Here is a 16,183-nt window from a genome sequence, read left to right on the forward strand (position 1 = left end):
TAAGGGGCGAGAGAAAAGGAAACAAAGATAGAAGAGGCAAAACGAGGAGAGAACACAATGACAAAAGAGAAGACAATAGAGGAGGGCAGACAAGTATAAGAGGAGAAATGAGGAGAAGAGAAGAGGACACAATGATAGGAGGAGAGAAACGAGGGGGAAGGGAGAAGAGAAACAAGGATAGAAACGAGGTTGAGTAAGGATGCGAGACAAGATAGAAGAAGATAAATAAAGAGAGAAGAGAGGGGTGGAGGCAATGAAACAGGGATAAAAAAGGAGAGAAGAGAGGAGACGAAAAACTGATGACTTGGAAAAGCGGAGAATGTTTTTTTGATTCAAACCACGTAATGAAATAAATTAGTCAAGTCAAATCCAAAAAAGGAGATCAAGTGAGACCACCTTGAGTCTGACATGTGTTGCCCTTAAAGCATAATCTTACCTCATATTAATACTACTACTCAAAGACTGCTAGTCTTCAAATAAATATTTTCTTTTGCTTTACTTCTCCTCCTCCCATCTTTTCACGTCTTCTGCCACAGCTTAATTTTCTCTCTTGTTGATCAAACTCTGTCATTCCAGGAAGCATCTACTGTTACTGTTATCCCACACCCTTCCCCGTCCTCAGTGTCAACAACCAAATCCTGGTGCTTGTCAAAACTTGACTGCCTTATCAGTTCGAATACGATCACCCGCTTAAACCCTCACAATAATGACCACATGTTGGATGGTGGCATGAGAGAAAAACTCAAAAGAAAAGGCAAAGAAAATAAATCACCGCTGAGCGGACCAAGCAGCTGTGAAAACCTCCAATAACACGAGAAAGAGTAAAAGATTCCTTGGAGTCCCGTTACTCCACTTATTGAATTTTTACAACCTGGTGGAGTGCCAGGGCTCCACCAGAAAGCTTCATGCCATCGCCACTCCCGGTGTCCGGAAAACCAGAAGAACAGAGCGACCGAAAGAAAGAAAGACGTAGGGCAAGACAGCTGGTTGATTCATCATAGCTGTGTCTGTGTGTGTGTGCGCGCGCGCGAGTCAGACGACTGTGTGCACCACTGCGGACAGACACGTTTATCACATAACCACATACGGTCTCGATCGGCCCGGTGTCAATGAGAGACCTGCCTGTGGGAGATTTGAGGGGGTGGCGGGCTGCTCACACCTTCGAGCGGAACAAAGGTGCTTCAGTTTCACTGCTGCCGTGGTGGGAACACAGCAGGCTGATACCACTGATGACACAGTCGCTATCAACGACAAATTCCGTTGACGCGGCTCATGAAAGCCCTTTGGATCGTAGATCAGACAGCCCCCATGGAGCCCACTTGCCACTCGTTACGTTACCCGCGGCCCACAAAAGCCTCCACGTCTCGTCTCCTCCGTACAGAGGGTCCCTGCCCCAGATACCTCGGGCCAAACTGGTTTTATAGGTCTATAGTTCAGTCATTGATAGCACCACTGAACACTACGTTGTCGTGCCACGCTTGAATTAAATACCCTTAAGTTTAGACGCAGTCATTGACTTTGTGGGAGAGACTTTCTTGCATTGAGTACGCTTGTCAACAAAGGGGGATTTGCTGAAGAACAGGCGGTTGAAGGATCTTGTAAAAGAACACAAAACAAACACGGGGAACTGGTGGCAACCACGCAAAAGAGACACTATAATCCCTCCCATTCAAAAGGTATATGTTTGAAAAACAGCACATATTATAGGTGTGTGTATTGTGTAAGGTACGTGATCACAACACACACAAAAAACCACCTCATGTACTAGTGTGCTCCACCAATATTTAGGAAAATAGGGTTTGAGTTATAAACTATGTAGTGAACTGACAATTTGGCATGTTATAGACAATATGTGACTTGGATCGCAGAGTGGTGCCTGAAAAATGTCTGCTTACTACTATAAGCAGAATTGGATTTACTTAAGGATGTGAAAGCTAAGTTATTGAAGTTTGAAGTGATTCTATTTCTGACCGTGCCGCTAACACTGACGTCGAAGAGCCGCCCCCAGTCATCTTCATGGCTGTCCACCATCATCATACTTTCATCTTCCTCCAGGAACCACTCAGCCTTCAGGTCAATCTTCACCTCCTCCCCCATGGAGTGCATCCCCACCGCTGGGAACAGCCCCTCTGCAGACACGGGGACCTCCACGGAACCCACCTGCATCGAGCGAGGAGACGAAACGCCATGACGTTACACACTCTCTTGCAAGATATCATAGAAAGCAATTCTGATTCAAAACACCTACCTCTTTGCCATTTTTGGTGAAAAAGACTACGGTGAAACCGGCTTCAACATTTTCCGAGTGTATTCCACAGCCAACGCGGTCCCCACGAGCACACTTTGGCCCAAATTGCTGTCCAATAGGGTTGCCATTGTATAATCTAAAAAGAGTGAAACAATAGAAATCATTATTACATGAGAGCTTGCTAGAAAATAACCATGCTATCATCATTCTTTTCATAATTCCTGTGGATTCCTTTGCATGAAGGGACAGTGATCTCTATGCGAACAGCAACAACTCATTGGGTCAGCTTGGGTTTCACTCCTCCAAATCTGTTATACCGGTAGAGTAACATACAACTCAATTATCAAATTAAATCAAGCAAAAATGCAAAACACTCACTATTTCTCGCTCCTGAATTATAAAATAAAAATAGCTCAAAATTATTTTACAGTATTTACGTAAAATCCTGTGGCAAACGCATACAATTGTAGACTAAAATGTTATTTAAATGAAATATATAGAAAATACAAGTCAAAGAAAAAAGATTGTTACCAACGAGTTCTATTCCTCAAATGCAAAGAGACGGTAGTTATGCGAGGATGGAGGCCCAACAGACCACAATTCATTTTCTCAAACCATGCAAGAAACCGGAGCTGCACCGTAGCAAGTAGATAAGGCTGTGGTTGGACTTACTTGCCGTTGTCAGCATGGTAAGCTACGGAGTGTGGCAGCCAGCCAGGCTGGTGGTCCAGCCTGTAGAAGTTGGGCACCAGGCCCACAGCAATGGTACCCCTGACCCCTGTGTCCACTATCGTCACCTACACAAACACACACATAGAGAGGGAGAAAACGATGTAAATACAACTGGGGCACCAATTAGCTGGTTGAAATGATCATCACAATCGGAGAGAACCTTTGGCGCTCTTACTAACCTGTGTGAGTGTGTGTAACATGAAAGGCTTATGAATTAATGTACAATTCAGAGCTCAAAATCAAAGCTGAGTTCATACGTTCTGGGGAAACTCCACCCGTAACAAAAAATCTGACAAAAGAAGCCCCTCCAACTTGGAAATTCTTTTATTTTTTTACCTCAGTCTGTCTGGTCGGTGTGGATCTCACCTGAGTCCCTGAAATTGGAGACGTGCTGATATACATAACCAGGGCTCAACAATATCACTTGCTCGATTCCCAGAGGCAAGTAAAATGCACTGATGAACTTTATTCTCCATTTGAATGTTCTCTATAAATAAACCAAACATAAGCCCTTTCCTTCATTCCTCATTCCTTGCATTTCTTTCTCCCCTTCCTTCACTACCTCCCTCTTCAGCCCAGATTCCCAAATGGCTGTGCCTGCATGACGTCGCGTGTGAAATCAAACCTCTTTTCTCTGACTAAACACTCCGGGTCCGATTCCTTCTCAGTCCGACACTTTAAATGCATTCCTGAACGTGTTTGAACTAAATCAAATGATTGTACTTTGATGGAACATAGCAATGCTTGAGGTAATATGGCTGGTCTTACCCAATTTATATTGGTTCTAAATGGTTTTTGTTATTGCTGTGTGGCATCAATATCATAGCACATGGCTTTTTATCTCCTTTCTGTATACGTAAAATTAAGCCATGAACACGTTACAAAATCTAGTATATCCTTGTTATTAATTATCTGCCGATAGCAATGTTCTTTCCTACGCTGAATAATTAAATAAAGCATTGAACAGTTAAAAAAATAAAGTAAATAACTAGTTAGGCATGATTGGCCTCGGCCAACATGTTAACTGTTTGAATACCTTGGGTGACTCTGATATGGATACAAGTGGGAAAAACAGAATAACAATGGCGATATGGTGGTCATTTTTCAAATCATGCTATTAATGCTGCAGATGTTCAGCTAGAACAGATGATAAAACTTGAGACACTGGAGCACTACTGACGGATGTGAAATGAATTCACTAGGAGAGCAGAACAAGAAAAAACACACGGGCAGCAGTGACGCATATTTCAAAAGAAGCCTGACCTTTATCAGCACACATCTAAATTTTTATAGATATCTGTGAAATGAAAGTATGTGCGTCACACAGTGGAGAATAATACAGCATAAAACTCTGGAGCATGGTGTATTTTGGTCCGGGCATTACCCAAAGGGGATTCTCATTGAAAAATAAACACTGTTATCATCATTAAGATTTTCCTGCTGGAGAAGGAGAGGGAGGGATATCAAGGCCAGATGAAAATCTGATTTAATGGAACTGGTCACATCTGGCATGAGTTTGGGACACCTCACAGTCACGATAAATAATGTCAAAGCACATTGTCAACCTGTTTATAAATCGTACTGAAGCAGATCTGAACTGTTTCGACATCTGTCTTCATTGGTGCTTCTCGTTCCAAAAAAAGAAAAAGAATAGTGGAAGAAGGAAATCATTTGCGCATTCACGTCTGGCTCTATTTGCAGCTCAGAATGACGCAGGTTTGCAGGATAACGTACAGCCCTAACGCTTCCTTCTGACGCTTAAAAAGCCCGATGAGGAAGTACGTCTGCCTCACCTGACTTCTCGTAAACACACGTCACGCGGCAAGTTCTGACGCACACCCTTGACAAACAAGCTGGGTCAGAAATAACATACTGCAGCCCTCTACACCTTATTCATGATTAACTTGCTAGTTTCCTGTGCTAAATCAAAATGTATTTCGCCCCATACTCTTCAGTGAGTACCGTTAGAACGGTCTGACGCAGATTTGCTTTATGGATGTCCGATAGTTTCTCCTGCTGCCAGTCTGCAGAAAAACACAGTGCGTTAGACTAATCTTTGTGCTCAAAGATACCACCTAACACACACACATACACACACACACCCTCTTTCCCTCATTCCGATGCAGCTCGGACATTCTTGAGGTAGTGGTTTTGCACTGGTGAACTGGGACTGTAGGGGGGCAGTCAGAATTTAATATGAAGTTGAGAAAATGGTCAGCCATGGGATTCCAGGGGATGGAATTGCTGGCTGCACGGTAAAGGAATCTTGGACACACACAGGGACGATGGTATGTGGTAAGCCTATCACATTGTGAATAATCCCCCACCCCGACAATTCCAAATGAATAACTGTCCAAAAAGACGTCGCTTATGTTCTAATGACCTTGAATCCAAAAAAGGTGGATAAACGTAAAGCAGTAGTTGACCGAGAAAAACATCTTCCAGAGTCAGGTTAATATAGTTAGAATAACAGTGTTAGATGCTAACCTACAGCATCACTGTCAGTGAGCCTTACCTCAAAGTAGCAATTTCCTTTTGATAAAGGACGGCCTGCCACATAGCAACCGACCTCTTCAGAGTTCCCTTGGTAACTAAAGAGAAGCAATGACAGGTTGACAATAGGTGACTTCTAATAGGTACGACTTCTGTTTGTACAATCAGAAACACATCATGAAAAACAACCTGATATTTTCACCTGACGACGGTTGAAGCACTGACTGTATAATCAAATGCACCGGAGACAATAGGTTCACATTATCAACAGTATAGGACAATTAAATGATGCATTCCTTAGCATGATGATAGAATGATGAAGATATATTAAACGACAGACATAATAATTGGCTATTACTGTTTAGCGAATGAGTGGGCAGAGGAACCAACCTGAGTGTGTCTCCCTCCTTCTGCAACCTCATGCATCGTTCTTGTGCAGGGCGCCCATCACCAATATCTCTGATCCGACGTCTCAGATTCAGGAGGCATCTGTGGTGCAGTACGTTGATGTCATCCATCTGAACGAAGAATAAAAATGGCAATACGGAAAGAAAATGGCACATTACTTATCAGTAGCAATGTTTGCTGTCACAGCGGGTTCTTGCCTTAGGAAAAAGAAAACACAAAAAAGAGGAAGCTGAACCACAGTGGAAATACTTTGTGCAAACTACCCAGCTCCTCTCAAGCATGTGCTTCTGGTACTTCCTTACAATGGGTCCTTGAAATGTTCTGATAAGTGCATGCTCTAATATATTCTTATTGTACAAATGTCAAGATGTGGTCGCAACACAAATTAGACATTTTATTATGTTGATGGCCTGTGGTTTTTATCACTGCTACTTTGCTGTTAAAAATGGATAGTTGAATTCTGACTGCTCTTCGTATTTATGTCCCATTGCCACTTCACAGTTGAAGTTAAGACCCTCAGATTATTACCAATGTGTCAGCATATTTGAGATAAATAAAAGTAAAGGACGGGGAAGCATTCAACAAAAGTAAATCAATTTCATGGTACAAACACACAGTTATCAATTAGCAAAACACGGAATGTTTGGACTAAATATGGTAAAGAACAGATAACCATCATGTAAGAAATGTTAACATAACATTTTACAGTGCATTATGTATGAGCTTTCATATCTCTCTTTTGAGGTTTAATGTTCTTCTATGCACCACTATTATTGTAATCTTTCATTTAAATAAATACAGCATGTTTAAAACCAGAATCTGAGGTAATACTACGAGACATTATTCTTTGCTGTATTTCTTTAAGCTAGAACTTTAAACATTTGTACGTTGTACAATATTTTCTGATGTATTGTTTCTGTCCGTGCTCTGTCCGCACGGCATTATATTATCTGTGAGAGCATTTGTTTTGTTTGACATGCTGGCTGCCAATAAAACGTTGAAACGCGAAGAAATGAATAAATAAAAATGTAAGAGGGGAAGATGTTAACTCATGTGCCAATGAAAGATGCATTTGCACACACGTTCTTGCTCCATCACTCACGTGCAACATTGACTGTCATTGGTTTGTATGGTTCTAATTTGGGACGTCGTTCAGCAACGTTGAATCAACTAACGTTAATTAGCGAAGGAAAAGTGAACCACGTCGAACTCACAGGCCGTGTCTCCACGTCACTGCAAAACGCATTACGACATGTGAATCACTATCTAACAGGAATACACTGAACCAATAAAATAGTAAAAATAGTTGTTTTTTTTAGAACGTCAAAATGCCGCAGCGAGGTCAGGGTGGGCGTGCCAGTGTTTACATCCAATGGTGCCAAGCTTAACCAGCTGGGAGCTGTGCTAACGATGGAGGCTAGCTGAAATCAAGCTAGCATGAATGTACGGGATGTGGACCGTCGCTATTTCGGTTCAGAACGGCTCGTGGCTTCGTGTTAATCAAGCACATCTATTTAAAGAAAATCATCCATCCGTCAGTTGGTGCTGAGCGGTTAAAGTTGGTCTAAACATAGGTTTGCAATAGTAGCAACAGAAGACAGTAGCATGTCTTCTATGCTTTTGCTCGGTGCTAAGCAGAGTGGCTGACTTCCTAAAATGGAGCCCAGGACAATGATTTAATACACGTTTTGTTAACAATAAGTCCATCGCTTACCGGTATTCTGGCGGCTAAAACGACGGAAACTCACTCAGCACGTCATGGCTCCTCATAAAAAACTTTGTAAACTAGAGTTCGGCGCATCAAAGTGACATCACACTCTCGATTTTGATTTGGCCAATTGGGTCGTGTTCTGAGAAATGGTGACACGCTTTCAGCCAATACTGACTCTCTGATTTTTTGTGCGACTTTGGGTCCAGTATGACGAATTTACCCAACTTTCCAAGCAAAACAAATATTAAGTGGCAATCAATATGAAAAATCCTTTTAAAAATATGATATATTGTATCCTAACCAACAAGTATATATTAAAACTCGAAAATTATTATTATTATATTTTTTATTATTACTTCTGAAACTACAAAAAAGGAACAATAGGAACACAAAGTTCAATTTAAGCACTTTATTTTCTAGTATATTTCTAGTATATACTTACTGTAGCTTTATTTCCCAACAGGTTCCATGATCCTCAACTGAAATTTCAACAGATCAACAGAAGCTCAATACTTCCCAACAGGGCAGAGAAATGTCCCATCATAGGGTTTTGTGTGGATTCTGGTTGCTATGTTAAAGAGGCAGAAAAGAGACTATCTGAGCCAGCTGGGATAGGCCTCAGCTGGAGAAGCAGTGAGGAGGAAGAAGCTGTTGCAAGAGGAGGAAAAATTAAGAATCGAAGGGAAAAGAGAGCCCCCGTTGGTCTGGCTGGTGTCTTGGAACATTCCCTTGATGTGTGGAAACAGACTAGCTTGCGACCTAATGGGAACACAAGACGGCAGGTGATTTCAGTCCTCGTTGCCAAGATTAATCAGAACAACAGGCTGCTGATGGCAAGGCAAATTTTGTCCTTGTGTAATCCTGGAATGTACACCTTTCCCTTTGTTCTGTAGTGCCACAATAGGCTCTGTGGATAGTAGAACCTCCCAAGTTTCATTGTAGTTATAACAGAAGAAATCCTCTTCAAAAATCTCTCTCTTAAAGGCTTCCATAACAGTAAATACTTTGACAGTGTTCAGAATTGGGTATTGGAGAATACTTCATGGTCCACTAAAGTATTCTATCTGCATGTATAATTTAGTATAATGCAATAATTCAATTACAAAAAATAACACTAGAGTACGCAGAGCAAAGGTGACCTGACAGACTAAGAAGTGTGTTGCGCAGACGAGTGGACTTAGCAGTGATTTTTTTGAAGATGGCATCTGTGTAGAAAATCCTAACTGGCTGAGTGGAATGATGGATTGCATTATCAGCCATTTGGCTCGGCCTAGTTGTGCATTCCTACAAAAGTGAGTCCTCTGATTAATCTTACAATGCAAACAACTGGTGACTAAAAACGCCTCATTGCCTTCTCACTCCAAAATGTTATATAGTCTCTGAGGAACGTTTATATATTAGGGCTGCTGTGACAGAGGTTTACTGGATTAGCGTCTTTAGAGAGCAAACGCATTGCATATCTGACTCTGCAGTGATTTGGTTATGCTGAGGCACAGTGGTGGTTAGTGTATGCTACATAAAGTAAGGCTACCCTTATATTTGGTAGTATACTATGTGCATTCAGGAGATCACTTCCTTTTCTTTTTGATATATTTGGCCCAAAACTCATCAATTTAACATTCTCTCAACTCTGATTACTGTCCTTGTTATTTGACAAAAAAGACTCAGGTGTATAATTACATCTTGGTCCATGGTTTCTCTAAAGAATCCAACGTGGAGAAATTACACGGCTGTGGATCTCTTGTGGCAAATGGAATTCCAGTGGCGACGCTGAAAGACGTACATATATATTTGTATTTGTTACCATGGCAAACATTATTCCAGAAAGGTCTATGACACTGAAAGAAAGTGCAGAAAGCCCAAACTGACTACTACTGTTTAAGAATTTGTGATGTAAAGCATGAGTGAAAGAAGAAGGACCCGATGAATGTGTTAGTGTATAACAGGAAAGGGTGGAGAGATTTTGATCATTTCTGAAAGGAACATAATCCACCCCCCACTTGCTCTCTCCCTCCCTGCCACCTCCTTCTCTCTCTCTCTCTCTCTCTCTCTCTCTCTCTCTCTCTCGCTCTCTCTCTCTCTCTCTCTCTCTCTCTCTCTCTCTCTCTCTCTCTCTCTCTCTCTGTGAGTCCCAGCCCCTGAAGGTGTCATAACTATGCTCTCTCTGTCTCTCTCTCCCTCTCCCCCCTCTCTCTCTCTCTCTGACTCTCTCCCTCACTCTCTATCACCGCCTTTCAGATCTTTAAAAGCTGGTGCTCTGCTGTGTCTCTCTCGATCTCCATTTGTCTCCTCTGGCACTGCAGGGGACTCAACCGGCAAAGCACCAAGGAAAGCCACTGTATAGAAACGGGAAGAAGACTGAAGAAAGGAGAGAGAGAGTAAGGGAGAAATATACATCCAGAAATAGCATCAGCCAAATTTAACTGAGAGACAGTGACAGAGTGAAGAACCTTAGACCTGGACAGAAAATGCCTATCCTTTCTAACTTAACAACCGTTGTTTTGTTGCTGATCGCTCACTGCGGATCATGGGCCGGGGCAAACCGCTTTGGCCCCTTCAAGGTCTGTCCCTCCTGCAGGGATCCACTGGGGGCAGGTCGGCCTCCCAGGAACCATAATGTTGCCGGCAGCACGTCAGTCTTGGCCCAGGGAGAGCCCTGTGGTGTGTACACCCTGAGCTGTGCCAAGGGGCTCCGCTGTGTTCCACAACCAAGGGAGCACAGCCCCCTCCAGGCTCTGTTGCAGGGAAGGGGCATTTGCGCCAAGCACAGCAGAACAAGTCCCACTGAGAGGCCCCACCCCACAGGTAAGATACTTATTATGAAAACACACACACGCACACACATATGCACGTGCATGAAATCATGTATGAACACTCACATGCACGCATCTCCAGAGATACATTCATGGACTCGGCAGGTACGGCTCAAGAAGTGCAGTGGCACCGCCGCCATACATCACTGCATTTACAGTGTCTCCTCAATCGCATGTGATGCTGTGTCATTCACCAACAAAAAGAGAGGCCAATTAGTGTGTGACATTTAAGCCTGAATGCGTTTGTGCACTACAGATGTAAATGCCGACCTCAAGCATCCAATACCGCTCAGCAGTGCCTGTGGACTCAGTAGGATAAAAATGCCAATGGTCATTACAGTCGTAGGGTAAAAGCACGGTGATATGTTCATGAGAAATAATGGCAAATCACTTGAAACAAGGAGCTTATGTTCAGGGGTGTTGCAACAGTGTATAAGTGAAGATGCATAATCCTCCGTTAATATGATTTGTTCAGTGCTATCTATTTTATCCAATTCAATGTGAGTGTGCACGCCAAAGATCTGTACCCCAAGTCAGCCTCTTTGCAGAGAATTTAGATTGAATATGAAACTGTCACGCTGTCACCTACATCTTGATCAAGATGCTTTTTATTGCAGTGATCTCCATCTACTGTTCAAACGAAGATATTGCGTCGAACTATCTGAAAAGAAAACATAAGGATGGAAATTAGGTCTCTTTTTGAATGACCATCTCAGATTGATCACATCTGAGTCATTGCTTAGTAATGTTGTGTGTAAAGATACCCATCTAAATATTACATATGCAGATTCTGTTGTAAAATGTGAGAATGGGTGTAGTTTGATGTTAAAGGCTGGTTTAATGTCACGTTCTCATGCTTATGTGTCATTTCCTCTCAGGACCCCATCCTTCACACAGTGGTGACATTGAAAAAGTAAGTTCATGCTCTTATTTTACAGTCATTAACAAGCGATAATTATGGACCTTCTCCTAAATGACCATAAATCCTAAATGGAAAAAAGCATTTTATTCAACGAGAATTGTAATGTTAATACCCGTCTTAGGTGATGGAGAGGGTTGTGCATTATGCTGTATTGTATTATAGAGACTTATAACCGTAGATTCTCTGCTGTTTGGGGTGTTGCAGTGGCATGTACACACACTGCCCTGAAGCCATGCATTATGGTGCATGATGTGTGTGCTGCTATGCGGCAGAACTAATTGAGCATGATGTGAATCAGGAAAGTTTCAAGTCGGCCGCTGCCGCCACACATTTCTGACTTTGCAAGCTGCGTGATCCGCAGCATTTAAATGTCGTGATGGGAACAACAACGGTTAAATGATTGTTGAAGATGACGCGTATGAATTTCCCAGATTATGACAAAAAAAACGCACAGTCACTTTCACAAACCATTCAGTGACCTGAAAAGCCAAAGCCTTGTGTAACAATATGGTTATATAATCTCACACAATATGTGACATCTGATATAAATATACATATTCGCTGCTTCCAGCTCTAACGCTGCATCCCCATGTTAAATGCTTTATGGTTCACATTCACATGGCCTGTAATCAAAGAGGATTTCTGCCAACAATCACCTGAGGGCGAAAATCAGCTTGCCACCGCCACTCATTAGATGAAGACAGGTCTTCTATCCTCGCCGCCGGGGATATTTGAAGTCACGCTGTGCGTTGGTGTTTGCAGGCACCCTGCCGCAAGCTTCTCAATAGTGTCCTGAGGGGTCTCGAGCTGACAATCTTCCAGTCTGACCGTGACATCTATATACCCAACTGTGACACTCGTGGCTTCTACAGGAAAAAGCAGGTACAATCACCTGAAACGTCATCAGACATGTGAACTTTATTGGCTGTTATGTGATGGAAAGAATGTGTCTGCTGCACTCCACTGCAGCTTTCTGTTTCGGTGCATCCACAGATCTGTCTGTGACCATAAGGGGCTGAGAATAACTGACACTTCTCCCTCCCTGAGCCTCTCAGCTGGGAGCTCAGAGAATCAGTACTGCGCTATGATGACATGTCCTTTTATTCCTCTTCCTCTCTCACCACCTATCCGACTCTCCCACTCAATCTCCGCCCTCCTTTCCTTTCAAAATCTCCCTCTCTGTCTTTTAATGTCACACAGTGCCGCTCCTCCAAGGGCATGCAGCGTGGCCACTGCTGGTGTGTGGACGAACTCGGCACACCCGTGCCCTCACGTGCCAGCGAAGATGGCACTTTACCATGCGACGGGGAGTGAGGGATGAGTCTGTTCTGTTGCTCTGAGCCCGGAGGAAGAGGAGAAGGTGGAGGAGGAGGAGGAGGAGGAGGTGATGGTGGAGGAGCAGGAGCACAGGGAGAGGGGGTGGCTTAAGCATATGCTAGACACTGCCTGCACAGGAGGTAGCAGGGATAAACCACTTCCTATGGAAAATACACACAAGTTGATGTTCATGTCCTCCCTAGAAGAAAGACACAGGCACAAATACACACACACACACACTCACACACACACAGTCCAGCAGCAGCCACAATAACATCTGCCTGAATGTTCAACAGTTGCAGCAGCGTTCTCTGCGTCGTCTGGTGACATGCTGCATGCTCACATTTACGCTCCGTGAACTGCCTCAGTGATCCAAGCGGTGTTACTTCCGAATGATCTCTATATTCCCCCCCGGCTATTGTCCTGGCTTTCTGGTAGATTTTTGTTTTTAGACTTTTGACTTTAGGATAGCTGACACTGCCTGTGTTTGTTCTGATCTCAGTGGGCTGAAATACTGTTACGCAGGTGATGTGACACAAAAGGTTTAAAACAATGTGTCTCCCTCACGGTCCTCTCTCCCTCTCTCCAAAGATACACTGATATCAACATACCTAATTGACAAAATGTTTTTTTTTTTCTATTAATTTATTTTTGAGTATGTGTTTCCATCAAGTACTGCTTGAATCTTACAGTATCTTATATATATGTCAAGTCAGAAAAAAAATAGTCATACAAATATTGTCCTGAATGCTTCTTTGTTTTATTTGTCAAAATGGCATTCTGACCGCTTATTAGTTGATTGTTTGTAAATATGTTGGAATTCTGTGGTCGACTGTGTGTTCTCAAGTGGCAGACAAAAAGCTTAACGCTGTTACACTTTTCAAAAAGTTGAATGGCATATTTTTATACACGTCAATATAATATTTTCTATATGAATTGTTGGTTTATTTAATGAACTACAGTACAATGCCATGTATTTTTATATTGTCAGCAGTTTCTTATTTAAAGATAGAGATTATTTTATTTCATTTTAGGGGAAGTGTTGTGCTTCAAATGCACCTTAATGGCAAAACTCATCATCATCAGAGCTCTATTCAACTGCTGCACATCTTATGGTTATATCTCATCGTTTGATTTCCTTTTTATTTATGCTTTGTTTATTTGGGAATTAATAATGTCCATGTTACTATTATGTTTTATTTTTGGCCCATTATACAACAAATTCTGATTTCAGTAGAGAAAAAAATGATCTAATTTGTTATTGTTACGTCTTTCCCTAGTCCTTGCAAAAGTTATGAAATTGTGTGCTATTAAAGTGTGATTAGATTTATCTATTTCTGAACAATCTTGTTGTGCCAATGTATGTGTGCCGTGATAATGGGTCGATGCACAAAGGACCTGTAAGATTTGCAAGTATGAAAATGAAACATAATGATAATAAAAATGGAGAAGAATTAAACATATATTAATATAACAACGGCAGTTGTTTGGGTTCTTTTCTTTGGATACCGGCATGGACTGAGGTGTTTTATACAACATACATAATGTAGAAAGAACACTAACATTACTACTATGTACAACTTTGAGGATCTTGAACATTAACTTTATGTTGCTTTTCTTCTCCTGAACTAGATTTCTGAAGGAAATATAATACCTTTTATCCATTCCTTTCAATTAACAGCAACGGAAACAAATCTGAACCGAATCTCATGGCATTTGAAGGGGTGTCAATATATTGAATTTAAAACCACACGTATTAATGATGGCTCTAAACGACGATTTGAGGGATCGCCATCGAATTCAAAGCAATCCATCTCATAGTTGTTGAGATATAACATATAAAACTTTAGTTGATGACACTAACTGTCATCAAAATATCGTGGGGAGCCTTCTGCATCAATGATTGATTGATGATGACAGAGACCAACTTCCACAATTTTACATATACAACCTCTAGAATTGCTAGGGTGGCCCCGAGTAGATCAGCTTCAAGGCCCCACAGATCGCAAACACGTATAAGAAGACAAGCGCTCGTTAGTTCTGCTGGGATGGCAACGACAGTGACGAAGGTGATGAAGTGATACTACATCAGTTGTGTAACCCATTTATGCTTCTGCACGGTCACTGCTGAATCCTTGGGTGCTGCTGGGGGCTCCGCTTAATCTCCACCAGCACATGAACAGGTAGATGCGTTTTACAGATTCAGTCCGAGGCTTTATGCTCGTATCCACCGAGAATCCCCTCTGCAGTGCAACTGAAATTACACATCAGTGTCCATTAGAGTCGTGCTGCTTTACTGTCGATACAATGCACATAAAGAAAGATTTTGCAGCTGCTTCGCAACACAGGGACCAGATACATGCCTGTTTCCAAGGTAACAGCATAGAAGATCCCATTTGTCAATGCGTACTATGAAATGAAGTCCTTGCAGAAAATGAAGGAGGATGATCCTTTGTAGAATCACACCACCACACGTCCTACTTTTCAATCTAGGGTGGTTAGCTATTCTTGGAGACTCTTTTCTGTGCATTGAGCATGAGATGCCGCCAGTGATATGTCTGTCAAGCAAAAAGCATCTACCTACTATTCTGTATGGAATTGAACTATTATGATGTAAGGACACAACAGCATTTATTATTCAAAATCAAATATTTGAGGCAAGAGTCTTGATATTGAAGATTTGAGTGACGCAATTATATAGGAACAGATGTTAAAAGTGATAATTTGCCCCTAAAAACGGGTTATTTCTTACAAATATGTTTTAACACGTACTCTACAGAGAGTTGAAACCAAAGATCATGCACTCATCCATAATACTTCCTAATACTTTATTAATACTTTTATTGTATGGTTCAACACATATAAAAGGTCTATATGCAGTAAATGGACAGATTTAGCCAAAGACTAGGGCAAGAAAAAACTGATATGAAGAAAATGCATATGTGTCTGAGAAACAGTGCTATGTTCACGGCGTATTGGAAATTTAGGACAAATTACTGAAGACCCCCATCAAAACTTGTGGTTTAACTTTTCTCTGCTTCACTGACGTCAGAGTGTACTAGCGGACCATGTGGCATCCTCTTGAGATCTGGTTACATGTGCATTATTTCTGACTACACCCAACTCCGCTTTCCAACCTGGTTTCATTACTTATCTCACAATTGTACCTAACAGGAGAAAACAACCCTTTAATATACACAAATCTCTGATCCAGCATTGTGTTAAATGTGAAGTTGAATAAAATAAGAACAAAGTAAGCAGAAAGGCTTTGAGTTTGAAAGAAGAAAAATCTGCAGTAATGTTTATCTTGTATTACTCCATCTCACAGGTTCCACAGCTTAATGTAAATGCAGAAGAACGTTGCCGAAATTCCTCTTTAATGATAAAACCAGAAAACGTGTTGTTCTAAATGTCTTCCCATACCTCAAAGCATGATGTTATGACGTATGGATTAGGATCCTTCTGCCCCCTAGAGGTTAGAAATCTCTTTTGGCATCTGCAATGAAAGCTACGGTTGTCACACATTTTAGTGCATTTAT

At 41.8% G+C, this 16,183-nt stretch overlaps 2 protein-coding genes across 3 annotated transcripts in view; one reads left to right on the forward strand and one right to left on the reverse strand.

Annotated features, from left to right (window-relative positions):
• LOC119223203 (SPRY domain-containing protein 3-like) overlaps positions 1 to 7,729 on the reverse strand; it is a 34,155-nt gene extending 26,426 nt beyond the window's left edge. For both annotated transcript variants that reach the window (XM_037480369.2, XM_037480368.2), the window contains exons 1-6: positions 7,596 to 7,729; positions 5,864 to 5,991; positions 5,496 to 5,571; positions 2,921 to 3,045; positions 2,249 to 2,384; positions 1,972 to 2,160 (exon numbers count right to left, since the gene is read on the reverse strand). In XM_037480369.2, the coding sequence (XP_037336266.1) occupies positions 1,972 to 2,160; positions 2,249 to 2,384; positions 2,921 to 3,045; positions 5,496 to 5,571; positions 5,864 to 5,991 (654 nt within the window). In that variant the 5' untranslated portion in view covers positions 7,596 to 7,729. The remainder of the gene's footprint in view (positions 1 to 1,971; positions 2,161 to 2,248; positions 2,385 to 2,920; positions 3,046 to 5,495; positions 5,572 to 5,863; positions 5,992 to 7,595) is intronic.
• Positions 7,730 to 9,785: 2,056 nt separating this feature from the next.
• On the forward strand, positions 9,786 to 14,120 carry LOC119206929 (insulin-like growth factor-binding protein 5). Its single transcript, XM_037457626.2, has 4 exons — positions 9,786 to 10,397; positions 11,284 to 11,318; positions 12,090 to 12,209; positions 12,528 to 14,120. The coding sequence occupies exons 1-4, from the start codon at positions 10,061 to 10,063 to the stop codon at positions 12,639 to 12,641; spliced, it is 606 nt and encodes a 201-aa protein (XP_037313523.1). The 5' UTR covers positions 9,786 to 10,060; the 3' UTR covers positions 12,642 to 14,120.
• The last annotated feature ends 2,063 nt before the right edge of the window (positions 14,121 to 16,183 follow it).

This window comes from Pungitius pungitius, chromosome 1 (genome assembly GCF_949316345.1).
Source record: "Pungitius pungitius chromosome 1, fPunPun2.1, whole genome shotgun sequence".
Lineage (NCBI taxonomy): Eukaryota > Metazoa > Chordata > Actinopteri > Perciformes > Gasterosteidae > Pungitius > Pungitius pungitius.